Here is a 27,719-nt window from a genome sequence, read left to right as displayed (position 1 = left end):
AAAATACTTTATTACTATATGAGACTGTTAGGCAAATTTACTGCTATCTCGGTTTGTGGGTGACAATGGATCTCTGAAGGGTACATCAGCAGTCAAAACAACAACTTATCAATTATCAGTCAATTATAAAGCCCCGTGGATGATTAAAAACGAAATAATAATTTTACATCCTTTTGTTTTGTGTGCCAACGACACTCTTGCCTTTGACATTTGCATGGGAACGGCATTATGATACGCTCACACCTGACTACTCTCGACTTCCAAGTCCGAAGTTTAATACTTTTCTCCTTCGAAAGAAAACCCACCTGGCAGTTCTTCCTGCAAGCCAAGCTCTTCAATCAATGGACGAGTTTTTAGCACTAATTTGCCCTAATTCTCCAACGGTATGCATTTCTCGTCTCTTTCACTTCATCTTCGTACAATATAATTCTCTTAGGCTTTTCTTCTACATAAGTTTTTTTTTTTCTTTCGCCTAACTCTCTGGCGGCTAAGAATGATCAAAATAAGTTCCTCAGCAAAGAAGATAGGAAAAAATGAAGCTTTTAGAACATATCTGGTCATGTTTAATTGTTTAGTTGGTTTAAAGCCAACATTTCTGACAGTTAAAGTGACGAATAATTTTTTTGTGTCTTTGTTATCAGTTTAAGTGACTTAAGCTGTTTGACATTTCAAAAGTTCTACATTGAAATGTTTATCTGTAAGGCTATATCGTATTCTACGTGTACTCATTTTCCACCCAATTCACAAATTGGGATCAACTGATATTAAGAAGACTCACTATCTACGTTTACCGTATAATATACATTGAGTGATGGAAGAAACAGATCCTTTTAACTCTGTTTTTGTTTTTCCTTTGAGCTGAAGTTGATCTTCGCTTTGATGACAGAATGACTAGGGTAGTAATTTTTACAGGGTTTTTGAGAAAAATCTTAGAGTAAATATATATTAAATTGTTCGTTAAAGATTTGAAGTTTCAAACATATCTAGTCATGAATGGGTTTTCACACATTTTCTGGTTTACAGGTATGGGATGGAAAGGGATTCTCAGAGTGTTTCGAAGATATATATCCTCATTTTCAGATTTTGGTTTCAGCTTCTGAATGGATACAAAACTTTTTTTTTTTTTGAATTTCTTTTTCCTTAATAACACCCACGGCTTTAGGTTTTGGACTGAATGCAGTGACTATTGTTATAACTGTTGTGATTGGGTTCACAAACAAAAGCAGTCGAGGAATTCAAAGATCAGACAGCCAGGTAGGGGCAGATCTTTGTTGGTTTCTAAGAAGGCTTAGCTGTAGAAAAGACTACCAATTGAACCTTAGTTATATTATGTTCTTTCGAATCTTTGGACTTTCACATGTATGACATACAATTCCACCTTATTTTCAATATAGTCAATATAGCTGCTGACAACATTTTTACTTTCTCTCTTTCTCAATCATTTAATAGTCTATGTAAATCTGCTATTCCTATAACCTGTATCCTTTATATTGTTATGCCAAAATATTTTCTTTGGATGCATCTCATATTGGTTCTTTTCCCATAAACTTTGCTGGTTACATGCTTGGTGATGGTTCAATGCTATGGTTTATGTCTATTTGTTCCTGAATGCATGGAGTGGCTTATTTTCAATTTTTCAGCAATATATGTGCTTCAACTGCTACCCTCTCATGTTGTCTCAATACAATACAACAACAACAACAACAAACCTTATCTCACTAGATAGGGTCGGCTACACGGATTGTACGACGCCGTTGTTATCTATCACATACCAAGCTTTTAGAAATGTTGTTAGTTAAGAGATCTTGATCAACAATTTCCAAAAGTATTCTCTTTCACCTTCCTCTACCCTTCTTAATAAGGCTCTAAGTTATTCGTTCCACTCTCCTCATTGGGCTCTAAGTTGTCTCAATACAATGTTCTCAGCAATTCACACTTTGTCCATTAATTATCAAAGTTTTTGAAAATCAGACTGCTGCAGAAAAGAATTATTTACTTTCCCACATTTATTATAGTTAATTTGAGCCTATAAGTGTGAGGATATCATCTTTGCATTTTAGATCTTTACGTGAAGAAATATCTCCATATGCTTATGCTTATGCTATGGGTGAACAGATGGCCCTTTCAAAGAAGCTTTTCTTTCATCTTGTACCAGCTGTTGGAGCATGTGGTTCATTGTTGGACATGATATTTCTATGGAGGAGAGAAATTAACAGGCACTTTGTTGGTTATCATAAGTGGTTTTATAGCTGTTCTGAGTTGATGGTGTGGGTAAGCTTTAGTACTTTCATTTTGTTTGCTACAATATTTTGAAATTTTTAAGACGTCCAAACTGTAAATTTGTGGAACTGTCTTTGCTTATTCTATATGTAGACAAATATCATTCTCTTCTCAAGGTGTGTCAGCAGTCATTATATGCTTTGCAACTATGTTTTGTGTTACTGGTGGATTCTGAAGCCACTATTCTGGATCTTCCATTTGCTTACAAAGTTCCCATTGCTGGAGGTGCTATTGTTTGTTTCCAGGTTACAATTATTTTCTCTGGGCATGTCACTTTATCTTTTTGATTCATAGAATTGTTGGTTTCTATTGCAGACTCCAATATGTGTTGTGGAAAGCTCTATTCTTCTCTTGAATATCACATTTGGCATAGCCATCAATGTCATAAGAGTAAAAACATTATCTTCCAAAAACAGGTACATGCTGGTCAATCATTTTTACATCGTCACTTTCTTATTGAGATTTTGGTAAATGTTTTGCAAAAAGCATTAGTGAAGTTTAGAGAGTGGAGAATCTATTGTTTCTTCTCTTACTTTAATATCATGCTGATTGGATGTTTTTATTAAATACTACCTCCTTTCCTACATGTAAGTTATTTTACTACTTTACACTGGCCAAGGAAGTTTGTTAAAATTAGTTGAAATTCTTGAACTTTTCAACAAGTACCATAACTTTCCAAAATTACCCTCATTGAATTATAACCCCCTCTTAATTATATCTCTCTTAATCTCTCCCTCCGCCATAACTCTTGATTATTTAATCAAGAATTTGGGAAAGAATACTTGATGCTGCCTAGGTTTTGTGAAGTGACTTATATTTCGAATATTCAAAACCTTATAAAATGTGACTTACGTAACAAGTTGAAGAGTGGCATAAAAGGGAGTATTGAAAAAGGATTACTAGAGTGGTATAAAAATTTGAAGGTAAGATGTTGAAGAGTTATGTTTCCTTCACTCTTCATCCCTTGGCTTTCCAAATAAAACTAAACCAACTCTTTACTTTTAGCCTGCTCTCTTGTTTAAAGTGATTTTTTTTTTTTAATGGCCAGCTAAAGTGATGTTATGTTACTGCTATAGGAAGCATAATATACTCACTTAGTTGTCTGTTTCATTTAATATATTCATGTGGAGATTATATTTTCTTAGAGCATTAAAGAAGAGCTGACTGAATCTGTCGTGCCAATTGTAGTTCATTTGAAGATCCACTTCTTTCCAATGATATGGACCTTGAGGAAGGTAGCCATTGCGACCCTGTGAGTATATGTTGTAAATTTTTACTTTTTAATCAAAAAATTACCCTCTCAAGTTAATTATTCTGTTATATATATAGGCTGAGCACAGCCATATTCTGTAAATTTGAATACAATATAACTCTTAAATACAATACAGCCGTATTTCAAATGCATATTCTGTTATATATATAAATCAAACAACGTTGATGATTATGAGTATTTTTATCCTGAATGTTTGAATAGTTATAGCTTTTCATTCCTTTACCCTTGTAACCTCCCAAATACTTGTGAAATCATAAATGTGGCATGTATCTTTGTTCTTCACAGTCTGCATTAAGATGTAATAGGAAAATTAAGTGGGCTTCTTGAGCATTGCATAGATGTTAAAGAATAAGTTGCACTATTCATGACATATGACAGTTCAAATTGTCTTAAATTTTATATTTGATTGATTACTATGGTTTGAAACTTATAATTGAGAGAAAATGGCTTAACTTTTCCTTCTTCTTCTTCTTCTTTTTTTTTAACAAAAAGGAAGACAAAACAACTAAGACCTAAAAATGAACTTGGCTTTACTTGTTCTTCTATATGAGTAGAATCTATATGCTAATTTTTTTCTTAGTTCATAACAGAACAGAGTTTGGAAAAGAAAATTTTTTCTCTTCTAATGCTGTCTCATGATTGACTCTGTTATTTTTTATTTAAATTTTGTGATAAGGTCTTACTAGTTTTTATTTTTCAACCTTTTTTCTTGAAGGAAGAAAAAACTAGGAACTTTTGTGATTTGATGACTTTCAAATTCATAAATCCTGTAATGAACCATGGTGTGGTTAAACAACTGGACTTCGATGATCTTTTGCAACTTCCTCGAGACTTGGATCCTTCTTCCTGTCATGATATAATTTTGACCTGTTGGCAAGCACAACTGAGAAATAATGGTTCAAACCCATCTTTACTTAGAGCAGTCTGCTGTGCATATGGATGGCCTTATCTCCGCCTGGGTTTATTGAAGGTAAATTTATGTGCCCTGTTCTGGTTTCCTCCCCTGTGCTATCCATATGAATGTAATTAAAAATGGAAGATTGCGTGCCCTATTTATAGGTCGTATTTACTCTAAGGATAAGCAGCAATGGAATGCTGGGATGTTATTCTAGGTTCTGATTCATGGTAATCTTTTAGACATTGGAACTGACACACTGCAATAATTCCCTAACAATCTGTAAGGAGATTCAATTTGTGGATTTATTCTGGAAATAGAAGGATTTTTTTTTTAATCCAGTCAAGTATGTCAAGGTTTCTAGGAAGTTTTCTTTGTAACTATTTTACTTCAAATGTTCTTCAATAAGAGAGCTAGGGCTGGAGATCAACTATATTGGTTGCCAGTAGTTCAGGCTCAGGATTCATTGATTAAAAGAATGAGCTTGAGCAGTGCATCAGTTTCATTTAGTTATGCAAGCTGAGTTTCAGAGTTTCATGCTTGCCCTATCATTGGTTATATTGATTTTGTCAACTTAACAAGCACATATTTGTCCAAGAAACCAATTTTTTTAGTGGAACCCAATTTTTTTTTTTTTTTTTTAGTATTTATGCTCTAAAGATATAAAATATATGAACCTCTTGCAGGTGGTTAATGATTGTCTTGGTTTTGCTGGACCATTGCTTCTCAATAAACTGATCCGGTTTCTTCAACAAGGTCTTCAATGATTCATAGTTTGCATTCCTGCATTGTGTTCATTAACCTGTTGGGTAGAATTTACATTTCTATTCAATCTCTATTTCATTATAAAATCCCTCTAGCTGTCTAAAATTATCCTTTTAAGTTCGAATTTCTACTGAATCTGAGATTTGGAAATTGAAACTTGTAACTTTCTGTCTTTCTTTTCAATCTCTACTTCATCATTCCTTCACTTTATTTATTTTTTTAAATCTTTCAGGCACAGAGAGTTTTGATGGATATTTATTTGCCATGTCCTTGGGCCTCACATCTGTAATTAAGTAAGTTTGGCTTGTATTTAAATAATGTAGCTATTCTTGTGCTTTTTATTGTTACTGCCAATGTTTTATGTTTCTTGGTGTAGCTGTGCTCAGGTAGTTTTTTATGCTATTTTGTGATCTAGAATTTCTTATCATTCTTCCTAAGTAATTTTGTGAGAGTCCTACTTGCATAGACAATATTAAATGAGAGAAGGAAAATCCTATGATAAAATGATAAAAAATATAAGACGGCTTAATTTCATGCACCTATGAAATGGATTTTCTTGAATTTTGTTTGCTCACTAGTGGACCGTCTTTGTTTCCTTGAGGTACAAGTAGTCTTGTTACTGCACCAACAGTAAATCTTTTATGGTGTGCTTGGATTAATGGATATTTGGATTAGAATCAAATCCTTAATTTAGATACACAAAAATTTATGACTTATCAATTGAAAAATAGAGGTAAACTCATCACTTCCAATTTTTTATTTTCGTTTCAAGTCTCAATTCATCTCTCTTCTTCATTTGAAATTTTTTAAATACCTAAACAAATGATTTTAAATGCATGAATTTTTAATGCTAGATTTGAAATATAAAATTCAAAGCTAAATCCATCAATCCAAATGCCACCTTATTGTATTTGGGTTGTAGTATAGATCAGTAGTTTTCTAAATTACATCTCCTTTGAATGAGATTATATATTTAATCTTTATGACTTTATTCATGTTCTTGTATCCTTCTTATCCAGATCCTTTTTAGATACACAATATAGTTTTCATCTTTCCAAACTGAAGCTAAAGCTACGGTCTAGTATCATGACTCTAATCTATCACAAGGTATGCTATTTTTTTTTTTTTTGTATTTTAACAAAAGGTTTGAAAAAAAAAAAATAAAACAAGAGTAAATTACAAAAGACTTACCTTTATTTTAAAAATATATACTTTGGTCCAGTTTTAATTTTGGATTATAATGCCGTCCATATTTTAATGTTTTCTATTACTGTGGATATTCTATCATTCATGATTATGCCTGTGATTTTGTTTCCATGCTAAGTCATGCATATTGTTATGTGTGTTTGAAGTGTCTACGTGTGAACCTAGCAGAGCGTTCAAAATTCTCTAATGGAGAAATTCAGACATTTATGTCTGTTGATGCTGACCGAACTGTCAACATGTGTAATAGTTTCCATGATATGTGGAGGTATTCTCTTTATTATGAATTTCTTAATGTTAGGGTATACCAAACTCGCTTTGATCTTTATCCTAATTGTCTTGGAAAGTACTCTTCTTTTACTTCATGTGCTGAAGGTTAAGATAATTGCCTTGATTTTCCTGGATTCATATATTTTAGAGTTAAGGATATGTGTAGTTGATAAAGTTGAATGCAAAGGACTGGTATAATACTAGTACTTTGCATTCAATTTCACCAACTTCAACTTCAGAGAATACTTTCTTGATTTTTCTTTCATTAAGGATTATATATGTAATCTATTCTGTAACTTCCTCTGTTTAATTGCATCCATGGAGATTTCTTCTGCACAACATAAGATTAAATTTTGCATAGATGTATTTAATATAGAATTTATTAACTGAAAGGCAACGTGTTTTACATAAATCATGAGGACTGTGATTTAATTGGTTTTCAGCTTGCCTTTACAAATTGGAGTGGCGCTATATCTTTTGTATACTCAAGTCAAATTTGCGTTTCTATCTGGATTAGCAATTACCATTTTGTTGATACCAGGTAGAATGGTTCTCTTAAAGAAGTTGTAGTGGTTGAAAATTGAACTTGCTCTATCATTCATTTTTGTTTCCTTTATATATATATATATATATTTGTTTGTGCATGGGTATCAAATTCCAACATTAATAGCTTTGATGAATTTGCAGAAATCTGGCTACTAGTTTGCAATAGTAATAACTTAAATTTATGTTTTTGACTTGAAATGTCTTGATGCAATAACAGGGGCTTTGATCAACTGTTTTTATTCTTTATTTCGCTTAATCTTGCGGGAGCCATTTCTGCTGGCTTTAATTTATGTTGGATACTGTTCATTTGGCGATAAATACACTAATAGTGATTCCTATACTGTAAAGAGGTAGTATTGGAATCTTCTTGGTTGCAGTTAACTTGACAGTTGAAGAACTGCACAGTTTTTTAGGGTTTAGAAAATGCTTGTTTTATTTGAAGAATCTATGCTTGCATGCTCCTGGCATTTGATTGCAAACATTTTTTTTTCCACATAGAATTATGTTTTCTTTACATTCATGCTGACACAAATGGGGGCTGGACCTGATATTTTCCAAGTGTAATAATAGAAATGAATTTCTCATCTGATCACAATGGTCTCGCAGTGGTCTTCTGTATATTTCACATGTATGCACCAAATAGGAAATGAAGTCATAACATGATTTCCATCCATACAATGTTATAATACTTGAATTCAGATTTCCAAATTGTAAAGTTGTCCAAGAATCCATATCAATATAATTAAAATTATAGAAAACAACAGTATTTATAAGTCATAAACAGCATGACTCACTTTAGATTCCATGTGCTGTATGATAATTTAGCCTCACTTCAAGACAAAAAGCCTGGTATTTCTTTTGATGTAGTGTTTATATCTGAGGAGTTGATTTTTTTTTTGGGAGTTTATTTCAAGAAAAATACACTTGTGCTTGTTTGAACTGTTCCATTTTTTTTAACTGATGCAGTCAATAAATGGATATCAAAATTGATTGCAGATGCAACTGAGAAAATGATGAAGCAGAAGGATGAACGGTATTTATATGTTCAGTACTCTATTTATGGCTTGGGTGTGAGAAATCAAATATTTGCAGAGGACATGCAAAATTTGCATTTTATTTGGTGTTAACTTACTGAAGATATGTCATGCTAATTGTTCCAATTTCCATTGCATTATAGTTGGTTAGCTCCCCATCTTGTAGTTTCTCTGCAATGGTTCCTTTCTCAGCTTATTACTACTTCTAGTTTTGCTGTGAATAATTGTATATTTGAAGAGGAAAACTTAGAGAGAACATTGGTTGGTGATTTGTAAAGTTTTGTTACCTTGTTAAATAGTGGCAGTATCATAGATAAGCAATCAATTTTACTGTCTATCATTGAATTTTCAATAAATGTTGTTGGTTGTTTGCAATTTGCACACACACTGCTTTCAAATATACATTAACTTTGTAGGAATTTACTGTGTCACAGTGGATTTTTGGAGTTCTGTGAGCATGTTTTGGAGAGTGAATAGTTTTGTATTGCTTAAGAATTAGATGCAGTCTTGTCCTATGGCTGCTATCTATTATTTAGACATTTTTTCATGCTTCTGATATGAGGTCAACCATCTAATTTTTCTTTCCAATTGTAGCAGTTACTTTATCCTGTAATGTTGCAATGTAGTAGATATGGATCAATACTTCTACTTCTATTTAATTTCTTAAATTTACATTTTGTATAGGATACGGAGGACAGGGGAACTTTTGACTTATATTCGCACTTTGAAGATGCATGGATGGGAACTTCTTTTTTCTGATTGGCTGATGGAGACAAGATCTTCTGAACTGAAACACTTGGCTGTAAGACTCGTACTTCAATTTTTATCTGTTTTGAGATGGAAAGTGTCGACAAGTAGTAGCACCAAGGATTAGGTAGTGGCAATTAAAAGGTGAGAAGCAAGATATTTTCAAGCGAAATCTTTTGGACAAAGGAATTTGGGAATCTCAGGGAAGTGCTAACATCATATGGGAGGATATGGCTAAAAAGATACGGGAGGTTGCAAAAGTAGTTTTGGGAGAATCAAAAGGTTCTGGTCCGAGAGATAAGGAGTCTTGGTGGTGGAATAATAGTGTATAGGACAAAATTAAGTATAAAAAGAACTGTTTTAAAGCCATACATTTGTGTAACAATGAGGAAAATTGGGAGAAGTACCGTATGGCTAAGAAGGAAACTAAGAGAGCTGTGGGTGAAGCTCATTCTAAAGCTTTTGAAGAATTTTATAAGAGCCTTGAGACGAAGGAAGGAGAACGAAACATTTATAAGATTGTCAAGAGTAGGGAAAGAAAATCAAGGGATCTAGAACAGGTAAGGTGTATTAAGGATGAAGAGGGAAGAATTTTAGTTACAAATGATGAAATTAAAAATAGATGGGAGACTTACTTTTCCAAACTTTTCAATGATGGAGAGGGTTCATCTAGTAACTTGGAGGACTTAGTAACTGGTGAAAGAGAACAAAATTTGTCATTCTATCGAATAATTCATGATAAGGAGGTAAAGGAAGCTCTTAAGAAAATGACAAATGGTAGAGCCAACGGACTTGATTGTATATCTATCGAAGCGTGGAAATGTTTAGGTGAAGAAGGGGTGAGATGGTTAACTAAGTTATTTAATGTGATCTTACAGTCCAAGAAAATGCCTGATGAGTGGAGGAGAAGTACATTAATTCCTATTTATAAAAATAAAGGAGATATTCAGAATTGTACTAACTATAGAGGGATTAAACTCATGAGCCACACAATGAAATTGTGGGAGAAAGTAATTGAGCACAGGTTGAGATTGGAGACAAGTATTTCTGAGAATCAGTTTGGTTTTATGCCAGGTAGATCAACTACAGAGGCGATTTATCCACTAAGGGGTTTAATGGAAAAGTATCGTTGTAAAAATAAAGATTTACACATGATTTTTATTGATTTGGAAAAAGCTTATGACCGTATACCAAGAGAAGTGCTTTGGAAAGTTTTGGAAAAAAAGGGAGTACGGATTGCTTATATTAAAGCCATACAAGATATGTATGAGGGGGTAAAAACTAGTATAAGAATGCCTAGTGGTCAAACAAAGGATTTTCCTATAAAGATTGGACTACATCAGGGATCATCTCTGAGTCCTTATTTGTTCAACTTGATCTTAAATGTTTTGATGGAACATATTCAAGGGGAAATTCCCAAATGTATGCTCTTCGCAGATGATATAGTTCTTACAGCAGAGACAAGAGAAGAGGTTAATTGCAAACTTGAGTTATGGAGGAGGACATTGGAGTCAAAAGGTTTCCGTCTGAGTAGGAGTAAGACGGAATATTTATATTGTAAATTTGGTAAGAGACTATTCAACAATAATTTGGAAGTGAAATTGGGAGATCAAATTATACCTCAAGTGGAAAAGTTTAGATATTTGGGAGCCATTATTCAAAATGATGGCGAAATCAGTGGAGATATTTCACATAGGATTCAAGCGGGATGGTTTAATTGGAGAAAAGCTAAAGGAGTTATTTGCGACCGTAAGGTGCCTAATAAACTTAAAGGAAAGTTTTATCGCACTGCTATCAGACCGGCAATGTTATATAGTAGTGAATGCTGGGCTCTAACGGGACAGCAAGAGCATAAAGTTGGAGTACCAGAGATGAGAATGTTACGATGGATGTGCGGACATACACGTAAAGATAAAATTTGAAATGAGCACGTACGTGAAAAAGTGAGGGTAGCACCTATTGAGGAAAAAATGGTAGAAAATCGGTTGAGATGATTTGGGCATGTACAAAGAAGACCAAGGGAGGCACCAGTGAGAAGAGTGGAACATATAACTTTGAGTCCGATTAAGAGGGGTAGAGGAAGGCCTAAGAGAACACTCTTGAAAGTTGTTGAACGCGATCTCTTAATTAATAATATTCCTAAAAGCTTGATAAATGATAGAGTACAATGGCGTCTTGCAATCCATGTAGCCGACCCCACCTAGTGAGATAAAGGCTTGTTGTTGTTGTTGTTGAGATGGAAAGTGTAATTATGTTCTCTTAGGTGCAACCTAGTGGCTCATTGAAGTACTGGACACTAAAAACTTACATAGAACTTAGAAGATGCTTCAGGAGCTAAAAAGAAAAGAAAAACAGGAGGGCATTCTACATGTTGACATTTTGAGTTTCAAGTATAGTACATCGGAGAACTACTATCTTTTTCCTCATTTGTTAAATTTAATTTAATCAATTTGTTCTATTGTTGTTTCATAGACTCGGAAGTACTTGGATGCATGGTGTGTCTTCTTTTGGGCTACGACGCCAACTCTCTTTTCTCTTTTTACATTTGGACTCTATGCATTGATGGGGTACCAACTTGATGCTGCAATGGTATTTTAACATATTTGAGCCAATCTTATTGACAATTTTTTTTTTCTTTACTTGTCAACAAATTATTTTCTTTGACATAGTGGTCATTGTTAGGATATTTTACTCTGTTAATTTTTTGAATCGCAGGTTTTTACTTGTCTGGCTTTGTTTAACACGTTAATTTCACCACTGAATTCATTCCCTTGGGTGATTAATGGATTGATTGATGTGAGTCTCCAATATCCTATGAATTTTACAGATAATACTGGCTGAACTTGTTCTTGACTAGATTGTATGCACTTGTGCGTTATAGGCTGTTGTATCCTCCAGGCGGTTGAGCAGGTTTCTTTCTTGTCCTGAAAATAAATCTAAGGTGAAAGAGATCAATTCATGTTCCTTGCCATTCCACAATGAACAACCTGACTCTTTACAAGGCTTAGCAGTCTTTGTCCATGATGCATGTTTTACGTGGTCTAGTAGTGATGAAGAAACATTAAATTTGGTGTTGAACCATGTCAGTCTAAGCTTGTCAAGGGGTTCCTTTGTTGCAGTGATAGGAGAGGTAAGAAACCTTGATGCTTAGGATTTATTTAGTCAATAACTTGAACATAGCATTTTTATTATAATGTAGAAAGGAAATTTCAATGGTCATACAACCTTTTAAATCTTGACATTGTAATTCAGTTTATCAAAAAGGCTGTCAGAAGATTTCAGCTTTTATAATGAATGCAGATATGGGGGATTCATGGTTCTGATTTCAGAATGTAATGAATTTGACATTGCTTCCCTAACTTATTGATATATATATGTATATATATTTTAATCAACAGCAAGATGTATATTTATTATGTGCGTGTGTGCATACACTTTGTTATATTCAGGTTGGTTCTGGGAAATCATCGCTGTTATATTCAATTCTTGGAGAAACACGGCTTGCTCATGGATCAATTAACTCTGATAGATCAGTGGCATATGTACCACAGGTTTGTACATGAAGGTGTCATATGCTTAATTCCTATAATGAAAGTTCTTATTTATTTAGTTATTTTTTGCTGACGCTGCAGGTCCCGTGGATTTTATCTGGAACAATACGTGACAACATAATATTTGGGAAAAATTATGATCCCCAAAGGTGTAATACCTTAAAATAGGATTGATTTTTGTTTGGTTGAAGCTCTGACCTGTTTTTCTGGCTTGATGTTGAAATATATTACTACAAACATTTAAGTCAAGAAAATCTTGCTGCTATATACAGGTATGCAGAAACTGTGAGAGCATGTGCTCTAGATGTCGATATCTCATTAATGGTTGGAGGAGACATGGCTTACATTGGGGAAAAGGGAGTTAACTTATCTGGTGGACAAAGAACTCGTCTTGCTTTAGCCAGGTGATGGCTTATTATGCTTCATGTGGCCCAGATACTTTATGTGGAACTTTTAATGCCTGGCTTTTTAGCAAGAATTTTTTTTAATAATTTGTAATTAACAGGGCATTGTATCATGGCTGTGATGTGATTATGCTTGATGATGTCCTGAGTACAGTTGATGCACAAGTTGCTCGATGGATCTTGCACAATGCCATTCTCGGTCCTCTTGTGCAGGGAAAAACTCGATTGCTTTGTACTCATAATATTCAGGTTATTAATATCTTAAATTGCACTGGATTTTTCACATCATTCAGCAGAAATATAGATCAACATAAAGCAAAGCTTAGCATTAATATTTTTTGCTATTAATTTAGAAAAGTATCCTCCATAAGATGTTCACTATTCAATGTGTACATGCATGCAATAAGTTGTTATATATGGGTTAGCATTGTCATGTATCTAAGATTTATATGCAGGCAATATCCTCTGCTGATATGGTTGTTATAATGGACAAAGGAAACATAAAGTGGGTGGGAAGTCCAAATGACCTCCAGGTCTCTTCATATATAACATTTTCCCCATTGAATGAACTTGATTCAGATGTACGGAATCAAGGAAAATCTTGCTGCACAAATTCTTCTTCCAAATTAAAAGAACTCTCAGATAGAGAAATTAAACATGTTGTGGAGGGTACTGAGGAGAACATCGAAGCTGAGTTGAGGAAAGAGGGAAAAGTGGAACTTGGAGTGTATAAGTGAGTCTAGACATTCCATATTGGTATCAGTCAGTTTTTACAGGGCCTATGTTGACTACAATGGATGATGATTTAAATTACTATTTAATAAATTGCTACTCTTTTGCAGGAACTACGCTATGTTCACTGGCTGGTTCATTACAGTTGTCATATGCCTGTCAGCTGTTCTAATGCAAGCTTCTCGTAATGGAAATGATTTATGGTTGTCATTTTGGGTTGATACAACAGAAAGCAGACAAACAAGATATTCTCTTTCCTTTTACCTGGTATGAGCTTCTCCTTATCCACAGAAGTTCTGAATTAGTAGTTTACATAGTACATTTCTCTCGATGGACATACTGATTGGAGTATACTTAAATAACTTTTTTGTCACTGAATGTCTAGTTAAAGAAGTTCAACAAAATAGTTCCAACTTACCTCTAATTTTAATTAATTAGTTTTTCACACACTGTTTATAGTTTCCTTTTTCTTAATTTTTGTTCACAAAATTTATATTGAGAAATCATTTGAAATTTTTGTTTAAAACTAGTAGCAATTCAAAATTTACAATCGCACATATCTAAGGTTCATGGGCCATTCTTTGTTTAGAATATGAAACGTGTACATTTTTAACTTAGAGAATTAAATATTGTCTAAACATGTAAGGTAGTTTAAATTAGTACCAAACTTAACTTTTCATTTTGGTTGGCTTGTTACTTGACTCTGCAGGCTATACTGGGTCTCTTTTGCATCATAAATTCTTTGCTCACATTGGTGAGGGCGTTCTCTTTTGCATTTGGTGGCTTACAAGCAGCAACTAAAGTGCACAACAGAATGCTTGGTGATCTTATCAATGCACCTGTGCAATTCTTTGATCAGACCCCAGGTGGAAGAATACTGAACAGGTTTAAGATAAGATTTCTTCAGGCCATAGTAGATTATAATATTGTGCAAGTTAGATTTCATGATTTATGTTGTCTCACACAGGTTTTCCTCAGATCTTTATACAATTGATGACTCTCTTCCGTTCATTATGAACATTCTCCTAGCTAATTTTGTTGGCCTCTTGGGCATTGCAGTAGTTGTGTCATATGTTCAGGTACCCCTAATTGTTCCCATTTTACCTATAAGATTTAAAACTTTCAAATTTGCAATATCTGTCTCCCGGCAGAAATATTGATTTAATGGTTTTCTGTAGGTTTTTTTCTTAATCCTGCTATTGCCATTTTGGTATATCTACAGTAGACTCCAGGTACCTCTTAACTGTTGATTATTTAAGTGGAGTAATTTTCTGTTTTCTCTCTTCCTCATCCTCGTTTTGCCTGATTTCTCCTCTACCTCTTTATCTTAACGATGGCCAAATCTCTTTGAATTGCTGTTACTGATTCAGAGGGCAAGTCATTGACAGCTGTAATTGCTTATGTTTTGTCTTTAATTATGCGTATTTTGTGGTTATATATAATGTCAATGATTATTCAAAATTGTAATTAATTTATTTACCTATCTATGTATTGTAACATTGAACCAATCCGTACATTTTGTTTAAGTTCTTCTACAGGTCAACATCAAGAGAACTACGACGACTAGACAGTGTTTCTCGTTCTCCAATTTATACATCTTTCACTGAAACGCTCGATGGTTCATCAACTATTAGGGCATTCAAATCTGAGGTAAATATATGTTTGTGTGATTTCAAAACAATAATACCACTTGTCATCATAGGTGGGGGTTCTAGAATGAATTAGAAGTCTCATCACAATCATGTGTTTGAATCTAGTTTAGTGACAATTACAGAGCTGTAATTATTGGACTCTCATGTGATCAAATGGGCTATTAGTGACAATTAGAAGCAGATAGAAATTAGATTGATCAGTAGGTTTTTAAAGAAAAATCCAACACTATATGGACCCACCCTCCTAAGTGCTTTGGAGGTCATTTTCTTAAATACGTGCTAAAGATCCTCAATTACTTTAAGGTGAAACCTGAGCCATAACATATGTCTGTTTAAAATTTTCAATAGTCATATCATGTTCATTTCATGAGTATATAACTGCATACCCTGTGTGTGTGTGATATCTCTTCTGTTTTGTTTCTCTTGTCCACTTCATGAAATGGTTGCTTGCATGTTCCCTTAGTTTTTATGTTTTTGCTGAATTAGCCTTGTCAATAGATATATATGTCCTCGACAATGATATAAATTTTGTGTGTTCATGCTGTTAATAAACTTTACTCAATGGTGGCCATGGACAGGACCTATTTTTTGCCAAGTTCACTGAACACGTGACATTGTATCAGAAGACTTCTTACACGGAGACAGCAGCCAGTTTATGGCTTTCCTTACGTCTTCAAGTATGTTTCTGAGACAACTATACTAACAATGGACGCTAAGAAAGGATAACATACACATTGGACATTTAATTTTCAAGATTTATTTATGCAGTTCTTATAACAAGCCCAGCATGACATTTTTCACTATTGATAACTTTATTTCAGTTATTAGCTGCATTTATCATCTCATTTATTGCACTGATGGCTGTGGTTGGAGCTCATGGCAGTCTGCCAATCAACTTTGGCACTCCTGGGCTGGTTTGTCTGCTAGCTTCTATAATTCTTCGATTTTTATCATTTAATTAATAAGTGTTTAAAATTTTAGAGCTTGTGAGAAGTAACCTAGAAACTAAGTACGGCCCTTTTATCTTTTTTTTTTTCCTTCCTCCTTTCAGGTAGGATTGGCACTCTCATATGCAGCTCCGATAGTGTCCTTGTTGGGAAGCTTTTTAACAAGTGTCACTGAAACAGAAAAGGAAATGGTTTCAGTTGAAAGAGTCCTTGAAGTATGCATCAAGCCATATTTTACCTAAGGGTTAAAGGGTAAAAATATCCAAAAAAATTTTCACCAAGAGCATCCAGTATTCTTAAGTTAATAATGATGTATGCATGAACTTTTTTTCGTAAGGGTATCCTTCCCCATCCCGTTAAATTTGCCTAATTTCTATTAACATTGACCGTTTTAAAAAAAAGAAAGCAAACATAAGGCACGAAAGTACCCAGAAACTTTTTCTCTAGGTGCAAAAATTTCCAAAAACTCTTTTTCTAGTTGCAAAAGTACCGTGCGTCATTGTTGATATAAAGATACCAGAAGTTCTTGGAGAAAAAGTTTTTGGATATTTTTCCTCCTTGACCTAACATCTTAGGTCCATGTTAACAGACGTTAAGCCATTTTAATAGTTTGGGAAAGAATGGCCTCATTAAAAGGAGTTAATAGGCACTCTTGCATTTTTGTTTACTTAAAAATATTGGACGCTCCTGGCCCAAAAAAAAAAAAAAATTTAGGCATTTTTGCCATTTTGGCCCTTCACTTAAACATGGATAGAAATTTATATCCTGGCATCTAACAGACATTGTACTTTTTTTTTTTTTCCCCTTAGTATATGGACATTCCTCAAGAAGAAATTGCTGGACGCCTAACCTTGAACCCTGATTGGCCAAATCAAGGAGTAATTGAGTTCCAAAATGTTACTTTAAAATACAAGCCATCTTTGCCACCTGCACTATCCAATCTTAGTTTTACAATTGGTGGAGGGACACAGGTCAGTGCATGATATTTGATGCGGTGCTCAAGATCTTTTAGATTTATTAAACCTATTATGTTTAATACTTTTAACATGGCATGTTTTCAGATTGGAATTATTGGAAGAACAGGTGCTGGAAAGTCTAGTGTGTTGAATGCTCTTTTCCGCCTTACCCCAATATGTACAGGCTCTATTTTCATTGATGGCATAAACATTAACGATATTCCTGTCAGAGAACTACGTGCTCGTTTAGCTGTTGTTCCTCAGAGTCCATTTCTGTTTGAAGGATCATTAAGGTGTTGTAAATTATTTATGGTTAATATTTTTTATACTACATCTGCTTTTTGTTTCATGTAGTTAACTCCACCTAATGGGATAAGGTTTGTTATTGTTGTTGTATTATCTATACGATTCTCACTCTTTTCACAATTTCATTTACTCAATGACAACACGTTGGGCTCACACTATAACACTATCCAAGTGAGCATCAAAGTCATATTCATAACCTCTCTTCACTTCAATTCTCAATCTTATAATGCAATTCAATTACTCATTTAGTCACGCATATCATATTCTCATATTAATATAACCACATTATCATCATATCACACATCGCACATTTCACATCTTAGCACATAGTTATAACTTTGAAAATCGCATGGAATTTAATTCCACTTCTCAATTCGAATATAGATTTATTTGAAAAAGAAAAATTCTTAGAACTTAAATGAAATATGAAATACACTTTTAGGACCAAAATGGGGTTTTGACTAATGAAAATATTGACACTTCTTAACTCAGATTTTAGCAGTGGTGATTATTTATTGCAGCTGCCTGTCATGAGCACCTAACAACGATTCCTTATTCCTTTTTTCAAGGGATAATCTAGATCCATTCCGAATGCATGGTGACTTGAAAATTTGGAATGCCTTGGAGAAATGCCATGTGAAAGAGGAAGTAGAAGCAGCTGGAGGGTTGCATATTGTCACGGGGCTAGTCTTTCGACCCGTGCGGCACTTAGACAACCTTCACTGGAAGTTGCTAAGTAAGCCTAACTCGTATGAAAGGAGGATGCTTGGCTAAGAAGAGGAAAGGGAAAGCTTGAAGGCAAAGGAGAGTAGAGAGAGAATGTGAGAGTTCTATAGCTTTGAGAACTCAAGGATGATTTACAAATGAGGAGGGGTGAGGTATTTATAGGCCTCCCCTTGGATCTAGAATGTTCCCACCTCCTTAATGGACGGTGGAGATTAAATCTATCCTACGGTTACAATTGATTCTCTAGAATTCTCTTAACAAATATCTAGATATTTTAATGGAAGAATCTAGAGACAATATTAAAATATTGAGGCTAGAGTTGTGTAGGCTTCTCTAGAATGTTCTTGCACTATCTAGCACTCTTAAGGTTAGCTGGGAGCCTTCTGGAGGGTTCTGGAGCATTCCGGACCTCTTTAACCTTGTGAAAAATGACGAAACGTGACATTCTCCCCCACTTGATTTCGCGACGCCCTCGTCGCGCCTTCCTCCTTGTAGCGTTGGATTTGGTCAGTGAACTGCCACAGGAGGTCTTCACGTTCCCAACTAGCTTCAAAGTCTGGTTGACCCTTCCACTTGATTAAGTACTCGGTGTAGTTGGGAACTCCTCTCTTCCTGATCACCCTGTCGGCGAGGATCTCTTCTATCTCCTTGTCGTACTCGGTGATGACCGCTGTCGGTGCTCTCTTAGAGATACCTCGAGATGGATCTTCTTCGTCTCCATAGTATTTCTTCAAGAGACTAACATGGACGACAGGATGAATCTTAAGCTTGGGAGGGAGTTGTACCTGGTACGCAACCTTTCCCACACGTTTAATGATAGGGAAAGGGCCTTCATATCTCCTGACCAAGCCTTTGTGGACTTTGCGTAGTGACTTGAATTGATTCGGTAATAACTTAACCATGACCAAGTCACCTACTTGAAATTCAATGGGGCGCCGCTTCTTGTCTGCCCACTTCTTCATTTTTTGAGAAGCTTTATCCAGGCATGCACGAGTAATGTCGGCTTCTTCTTGCCATTCCTTAGTAAACTTATAGGCAGCTGGATTGTCTCCCTTGTATGGAGTGGCAAGTGCGTTGGGGGTTAGAGGTTGTTGTCCGGTAACTATCTCAAAAGGGCTCTTACCTGTCGACTCACTTCGCTGCAAGTTGTAAGAGAATTGGGCCACATCGAGCAACTTAGCCCAATCTCGTTGATGAGCGCTCACATAGTGGCGAAGGTAGAGCTCTAACAAAGCGTTGATTCGCTCCGTTTGTCCATCGCTCTGAGGGTGAAAGCTTGTTGAGAAGTTCAAGTCTGTCCCCAAGAGCTTGAAAAGTTCTCTCCAGAATTTCCCGGTGAATCGGGGATCTCGATCACTGACGATGTTGCGAGGGATCCCCCATAGCTTCACGACATGCTTGAAAAACAAGCGTGCTGCTTCATCAACCTTGCAATCTGCTGGGGCTGGTATAAAGGTGGCATATTTGCTGAATCTATCAACCACCACTATGATACTCCCACATCCTTCAGACTTAGGGAGAGCAACTATGAAGTCCATGGAGACACTCTCCCATGGTCTCTCAGCCACCGGCAAAGGTTCGAGTAGACCAGCAGGATGTTGTTGTTCAACCTTATCTTGCTGGCACACTAAGCAAGTTCTCACATATGCTTCGACATCGTCTTGCATATGTGGCCAATAGAAATGATTTTGTACGAGAGCAAGTGTTCGTGCCATACCTGGATGTCCGGCCCACATGGAATCATGGCACTCTTTTAGGACATCCCTTCGAAGGTTGCCCCATTTCGGCACATAGACTCGGTTCCCAATGGTGTAGAGTATTCCATCATTCACCCAAAATCTTCGAGTCTTGCCTTCAGTAGCAAGCTTTACTAAGTTGCTTGCAGATGAGTCCTGAGACATACCTTCCTTGATTCGTTCAAGGAAGTCATTCTGGGGCATGCTTGCTGAGAGAGTGGCTAACTCGGCTTTCCGGCTTAAGGCATCCGCCACTACGTTTGCTTTGCCTGGCTTGTACTCCAACCGATAATCAAACTCAGCAAGAAAATCTTGCCAGCGAGCTTGCTTCGGGCTGAGCTTCTTTTGTGTTTGGAAGTAGCTCGTAGCAACATTATCCGTCATAATAGTGAACTTACTCCCAAGTAAGTAATGACGCCAGGTTCGTAGACAATGGATAATGGCAGACATTTCTTTCTCTTGCACCGTGTAGCGCCTCTCTGTGTCATTGAGCTTGCGGCTCTCGTATGCAATAGGGTGTCTTTCTTGCATTAACACGCCTCCTATTGCAAAGTCTGAGGCATCGGTGTGTACCTCAAATGGCTTGGAGTAGTCGGGCAAGGACATAACAGGCTCTTGCGCGACCATCTGCTTCAGCTTGTTGAAGGCATCCTGGCAATCTTGTGACCAATGCCAAGATTTGTTCTTCTTGAGCAAATCTGTTAATGGAGCAGTGATAGTTGAATACCCCTTGATGAACCGCCGATAGTAGTTCACCAAACCAAGGAATGATCTTAACTCTGGGACTTTGGTAGGAGGCTGCCATTCTTGGATGGCTCGAACCTTAGTTGGGTCCATTATGAGCTTTCCATCCTTGATCTTGTGCCCCAAGAAGTCCACCTCTTGTTTACCAAAAGAACATTTTTCCAGCTTAATGTAAAGTTCATGATCAGAGAGTACCTGGAAGACTTTCTTCAAGTGTTGAGCATGCTCTTCAAGAGTGTTGCTATATACTACGATGTCATCCAAGTATACCACCACGAACTGGTCCAAGTAAGGGTGGAACAACTTGTTCATGAGCGTGCAGAACGTTGCCGGGGCATTTGTCAGTCCAAAAGGCATGACAAGGAACTCAAATGCTCCATATCTCGTCACGCAAGTTGTCTTCGGTTCATCACCTGCGGCGATGCGTACTTGATAGTACCCGGATCGGAGATCAAGCTTAGAGAAGTACCTGGCTTTTCCAAGCTGATCGAACAAGTCGGCGATCAAAGGTATCGGGTACTTATTCTTGATGGTAATCTTGTTCAAGGCCCTGTAGTCGATGCACATTCGCAACGATCCATCCTTCTTTTTCTGGAAAAGGACTGGAGCACCATATGGGGCCTTAGATGGTTGAATGTATCCTGAATCAAGGAGATCTTGCAGTTGTCTCCTTAACTCTTCAAGTTCTGGAGGTGACATGCGGTAAGGTGCCAAGGCAGGTGGTTTGGCACCAGGCTCCAACTCGATCTGATGGTCTACCTCTCTTCTGGGAGGTAGTTTCTTAGGCAACTCATCGGGCATGACGTGCTTGTATTCCTGTAGCACCTCTTGGATGCAAGGTGGCAAGGTTTCCCGTGGTTTGGTTGGGTCATCCCCTTCCTCGGCCAATGAACGTATAGTGGCAATATACCCCTCTGAGTTCTTGAGACCCCTCTTGAATTGCAAGGCAGAAATCATAGGGTTAGATTTCTCCAAGCGTTTCAAGGGGATTACCCGGATCATGTTAGAGTCAATGACCACCATAGACTTGGCTTCAGGAATCGGGAAGGCATGTGCTTTGCAGAAGAAAGCAAGTCCCAATACAACTTTGAAATCATCCATAGGGACAACAGTAAAGTCTAACGTACCTTGCCAGTCCCCGATCTTCACCTTCACATCCTTGGCAATCCCAAGGACTTGTTTGGCTGGGGAATTCACCGCCTTGATGGTGCCTTCTCCTTTGTTGAGTTGGATACCCAATCTCTTAGCTTCTTCAGCCTCGATGAAATTGTGAGATGCTCCTGTGTCGAGCATGGCAGAGGCGGACTTGCCTTGAATGGCAAGATCAACATAAAGTAGACCCTTCTCTTCCTTCTTAGATGGGGAAAAGAGTCCAGTTAAGGAATTCAAGTGTTGGAGGGAACCAAGGTCAATCTGTTGCTCCTTGTCCCGGGTTTCTTTCATCTCAGCGACCAAGGCATTCATAGCCTTGCGGTTGGGGCAGTCCCGAGTCCAGTGTGGACCATCGCACACGAAGCATGGCCTCGGTGGCTTTGAGGCATCACGCCTGATTGAGGGTGGTTTATCCTGTCTAGAACTCCCACCAAAGAATCTACCACCATCCTTACGATCGAAATTCTTCTTTTGTCCTCCTTTGTCTCCTCCACTGCTACCAGGATTAGGCTTTTTGGACTTGGTGGAGTAGTCGATTATAGACTCAGCAGCAGCAATTGCCTCATCTAGAGTTTGCACTTTACGTCTATCGAGTTCTACTCTCGCCCAGTCTTTAAGTCCGTCCATGAAGTAGAAAAGAGCCTCCTTGTCGGACAGGTCCTCAATCTCGAGCATAATGGTAGTAAACTCTTTAATGTAGTCAGGAATACTACTAGTTTGTCTCAATCTACGAAGCTTACCTCGAGCCTCTGTCTCAGCATTGTGGGGAACAAAGTGCTTGCGGAGTTCTGACTTGAACAACTCCCATGTGTTGAGAGTGCAAAGGCCCTTTTCTCGTTCGGCATGCTTTCTGCGCCACCATAGTTGGGCTGCATCCCGGAGAAAAGTTGAAGCATTGTTGATTCTGATCGAGTCGTTAGAGACTCCCATGGCCTCGAAGTACTGTTCTAGGCCAAAGAGAAAGTTCTCCACAATTGTAGCACTACGAGTCCCATTGTACATGGCCGGCTTGGGCACTTTCAGACCCTGAGAAGTGGCGTTTGAAGTACTACCACTAATAGGGCTACTCACACAGTGATGAGAATCCCATTCATGACGAATCTCATCCATTTGAGAGCGTAGACCTCGTACCTCATCTCTTACATATTTGCGGAGATCGGCGAGATCACGTCTGAGGGAACGAATGTCTTCCCCTAAATCATCGTTAAGGTCTGCAATCATCAACTTGGCAGCCCGCGTTATCTCAGCATTCTCTTGGAGGAGATTGTTGAGTTGATCGTTGAGTCCCCCTATAGTAGTTCTCACTTCCTCCATGTTAGATTCCAAGCTACCAACACGAGGTTCAAGGGACTCACCTGCGGTTGCCCTGCTCCGGCCTCGCTCTCGCTTGGACCTGGGGTGAGCTTGCTCCTGTTGTGCATGAGCTTGCTCCTGTGCTTCCGTGCCAACGACGTTTCCTTCCTCAGTTGCCATCGTACAATACCTTCCTTCAAGCACAACGGTAGAACCGAGCTCTGATACCAACTGTCACGGGGCTAGTCTTTCGACCCGTGCGGCACTTAGACAACCTTCACTGGAAGTTGCTAAGTAAGCCTAACTCGTATGAAAGGAGGATGCTTGGCTAAGAAGAGGAAAGGGAAAGCTTGAAGGCAAAGGAGAGTAGAGAGAGAATGTGAGAGTTCTATAGCTTTGAGAACTCAAGGATGATTTACAAATGAGGAGGGGTGAGGTATTTATAGGCCTCCCCTTGGATCTAGAATGTTCCCACCTCCTTAATGGACGGTGGAGATTAAATCTATCCTACGGTTACAATTGATTCTCTAGAATTCTCTTAACAAATATCTAGATATTTTAATGGAAGAATCTAGAGACAATATTAAAATATTGAGGCTAGAGTTGTGTAGGCTTCTCTAGAATGTTCTTGCACTATCTAGCACTCTTAAGGTTAGCTGGGAGCCTTCTGGAGGGTTCTGGAGCATTCCGGACCTCTTTAACCTTGTGAAAAATGACGAAACGTGACAATATGCTCGTAAAGGAATCTGGGTCATCGTTTTCTGTTGGCCAAAGGCAACTTCTTTGCCTTGCACGTGCTCTTCTCAAATCTTCAAAGGTAAGGATCTTATTCACAACAAACAGTAGTCATCATAATATTGTTGTGTTTACCTTAATACGGGAAGTTGGAAATAATGTGAAGAAACAAATCACTTTCTCTTGATATTACATCAACCACATTGCCAATGGCAGAGCCAGGACCTTAAAGGCTTGCGACTACAGCATATATTTGGGTTTAGTTAATTTAAAATTGGAAAAATATAACTTTTGATCCTTAATTTTTTTTCCTCAATTACTGATTCAGTCCCTTGTAATTTCTTGGCTCAATACAGCTCAGTTTTTATAATTCCTTGACTCAATAAACTACAAGGACTGAGTTATATCGAGTCAAAGTTCAGGGGCTAAAATCATATTATATTTTTTAATTTTAATGAATATGGAAGCATAATATCAAAATTGAATACTAGGTAAAAATTAGCACACCTATGTCTGTATAGGAATCTGATTATGCAATCAAGATGTTCTCTTACGCTATATATTTGGGTTTAAATTTCACTTAAATGTCTAAGAAGGTGTTTCAACTGAAATGTTTCCAATTTATGTTTATTTCTGTTTTTATCTGCAAATGATAAATGAAAAAGGAAAAGAAAAAAGAAAAGAAACAGTTCAGTGAAAGTGACTTGGTAAAATGAATAGTGGCTTTTGGATGAGATTTACAAACTGGAAAATAGTGTGACTTCATGTCCCTATTTTGCACATACAACCCTTGAGAACATACATGATTGACAGTAAAATTTTCAGGTTCTCTGTTTGGATGAGTGTACAGCCAATGTGGACACACAAACTGCTTCACTGCTGCAAAGTACCATATGTGATGAATGCAAGGGCATGACAGTAATTACAATTGCTCACCGGATCTCGACAGTTTTAAATATGGACAACATTTTAATCCTTGACCATGGGGACCTGGTACGTTTAAGTCAACTCTTCTCTTGTCATATGTTAACCTTTCAGTATATCAAACCATGTGTGGAATTCTCATAGGGTGTGGGCTAAGATATGCATTTTTGGGGAATCATGTCATTGTTACTTGTTTATCAAGGTTGTTTTGTAGTTAGTATCAATAATAAATCAATCAATCAATCAATCAGATATCAAGATACATAAAAAAAAAAAATGCTATCTTGTTACTTCACTGTATTTTGTACAAGGAGTTTCAATAGTTTATATGGTAGTAGGTGTTTGCTATCCTATCAAATTTTCTAATAAAAACACAAAACATGAATGTTTCTGAATTTTGAGCATTCAGACCACGTTACATTTATATTGAAAACCTTGATGGCAAGAGTCTAAGGAATTTTACCAAGGAGCATGTAGCTCAGCTGATTAAGGATTGTGCTAGCTTAACCAAAAGTCTCGAATTCAAACTTTAGGCAGGCAACTGTATTAAATACTTGTTGGGACTTGGGATAGCTTGCCACCCTTATGGTTCAACCCGGCTTGCAGTGGCGGATGAAAGGGGGACCATCAAGGGCCGCGGCCCCCCCAATTTTTTAAAATTTTATTTATATTATGAGTGTTACATACTTCTGGCTCCTAAAATTTATGAAAACTTTGTAGTATATATGTTTTTTTAATTTTGGCCCCCCTTATTCTTAAATCCTGGCTCTGCCCCTGCCGGCTTGATCCAAATTAGTCAGGTTTTGAAGGAACTTGGATACTGGGTGGGCATGCAAAAAAAAAAAAAAAAACAGAATTTTGCCTGAAGTTCATCCATTCTAATCCAAAGGCATCATTTTACCAAGTATGGAGGTTTTCAAACTTGCAATTCTTTGCTAGTTTTCATGATGTGCTTCTTCATCAGAAAACGCAACTTTTTCTATATTCCAAGAACAATCCCATCCAATGTCTTATTAATTTGTGTTCTCGTAGGCTGAACAAGGAAATCCACAGGTTCTTATCAAACATGAATCCTTATTCTCCAGTTTTGCCAAAGCTTCATCAATGTGATATGCTAAAAGCTGCTTCTGCTTGCTTGATGATGATACCTGACAAACTTGAAGCTCGATTTTTCACATAAATCCGGAACCAACGGGTCCATGTTTGGCACTAATCACCTACAGAAATGATATTTAAGTATTTTATATCTTTACTTATTTGGTCGGCTTCTTGTAAAATATCTAACCTAGAACTAGTCAGTATCTTGTCTGATTCAACATCTAACATTAAGACTTCATGTTTTGACAGGATTTCTGTTTAACACAAAGATAGACAGTTTCAAAACTTGCATGAGGACTAATTTTACAAATTACCCCCTCCTTGTTTGTGGAATAATGTAGATATTCAAAGCCGAGTTATGTCACAAAACGTTGTCCTTGAGGATTATTCCATCTGCACGGATATCTTTCAGGATAAAACATACTCTTTTTAAGTTAAATTCAAGGATAATAGAACTGCAGGAAAATAGAGCTTTTGCAACCCAAAATTATGAGAATGAAAACAGACTATCCTGATGATCATTTTCATCATTCTTCTCCTTCTCTTTCTCATCGTAGTAAAAAAAGTTGGTTGACCAAAAAGTAGATGTCTTCAACCATTGAAGCTCAAAGTTACTTTCCCAGTTTTATGTGAATCGATGTTGGAATAACTTGGTCATAGTTCAAAGATAAGTTTACTTTTTGACTCTGTCCAAATCCATAAAGAGTAATGGGAAACATAAATTATGTTTGAACATGTTAAATTAGTTACATTTGAAAAGAGAACCAAATTAGTTATATTCCAACATCCTCAACTTATGTTCCAAGTCCGTGGAGAGCTCTATATCCAATGTTATTCAAAGATGTTCGAACAACTTGTTCTTAAGAATAAGCCTAAAAATATGGAAGAACACATATTGAAGGTGTTCGATTATAAAAAATGGCCGAAGAGAAATTTTTGATTATTTAAAATGGAAGAACACAGATTAAATGAAAAGTTTTTTTTGAAGATACAATTACAAAAAAGAATAATAATTTATGATTATTTATAATTTTGTGTTATACAAATGCAATATATTAGAAATTTTAAAAAAATATGTGATATAAAATTTGAATAACATAAAATTTAATTTGTTAAATACTAAGAATAAAAAATATGAAGGTTGATATATTGGACAAAAGTATACAATTCTATAGAGTTTCTCCGTGTTTGCACGAAAGAGGGAGAGAGAAGATGAGGGCACTATGGTCAAATAAAAATTAAATAAACATTTATTCCCTTCGTTAAATACCTGTGGCTTTTAGTTTAAAAAGCTTTGGATATGTACGTTGGCCAAATCTACGGACTCATTTGAATTTGCTTTCACAAAGTCATTTTGGGTAAAAATTTGTACCTAAACAACATTGGGTTTCTGAAAGTGCAAATCAACTTTTTGAACGTCAAATGCTGGGTTACCAAATCCAAATTTGGGTTATAAATTGTTTTAGGATAATAAAATTTTTGATCTTTTAAATTTATCTCAATTTTTGATTTATTCTTTCAAGTTTAATTTTTATTAGTCCCTTAATTTTAGAGTTCAATCGAACTAGCCTAAATAAATTTCAAAAATCTTAGAGCTAGGGTTGTAAGGTTAAAAAATTTTCTTTGCCTCAACTTATTTAGGCCATCTAAATAAATTTGAGCCAAACTTGAACTCAAATACCTAAATTCTCTTTTTATTATTAAAAATAAAATTAAAATGTTAGTTTTTTAAGATAAAAATTGAAATTGG

General features: G+C 36.4%; 1 protein-coding gene across 1 annotated transcript; it reads left to right on the top strand.

Annotated features, from left to right (window-relative positions):
- The first annotated feature begins 195 nt into the window (after window positions 1-195).
- Window positions 196-26,256, top strand: LOC129288502 (ABC transporter C family member 13-like). The gene is made up of 37 exons (XM_054925117.1): window positions 196-383; window positions 1,024-1,064; window positions 1,155-1,254; window positions 2,116-2,271; window positions 2,374-2,505; window positions 2,596-2,696; window positions 3,469-3,532; window positions 4,269-4,523; window positions 5,135-5,204; window positions 5,446-5,506; window positions 6,233-6,320; window positions 6,566-6,684; window positions 7,130-7,227; window positions 8,199-8,265; window positions 8,951-9,068; window positions 11,486-11,602; window positions 11,729-11,809; window positions 11,895-12,143; window positions 12,463-12,564; window positions 12,646-12,713; window positions 12,837-12,968; window positions 13,070-13,217; window positions 13,424-13,701; window positions 13,811-13,967; window positions 14,410-14,585; window positions 14,668-14,779; window positions 14,879-14,932; window positions 15,228-15,350; window positions 15,931-16,029; window positions 16,174-16,266; window positions 16,404-16,514; window positions 17,109-17,270; window positions 17,361-17,548; window positions 18,131-18,230; window positions 23,940-24,029; window positions 24,773-24,940; window positions 25,904-26,256. The coding sequence occupies exons 1-37, from the start codon at window positions 342-344 to the stop codon at window positions 25,979-25,981; spliced, it is 4,398 nt and encodes a 1,465-aa protein (XP_054781092.1). The 5' UTR covers window positions 196-341; the 3' UTR covers window positions 25,982-26,256.
- Window positions 26,257-27,719: the final 1,463 nt, after the last annotated feature.

The sequence above is a fragment of the Prosopis cineraria genome, unplaced genomic scaffold (assembly GCF_029017545.1).
Source record: "Prosopis cineraria cultivar Desert tree isolate PC_DT_omini unplaced genomic scaffold, ASM2901754v1 PC12, whole genome shotgun sequence".
NCBI classification, from domain to species: Eukaryota; Viridiplantae; Streptophyta; class Magnoliopsida; order Fabales; family Fabaceae; genus Prosopis; species Prosopis cineraria.
Note: the sequence above shows the minus strand (reverse complement) of the source record. Positions and strands in the feature narration are given on the sequence as shown.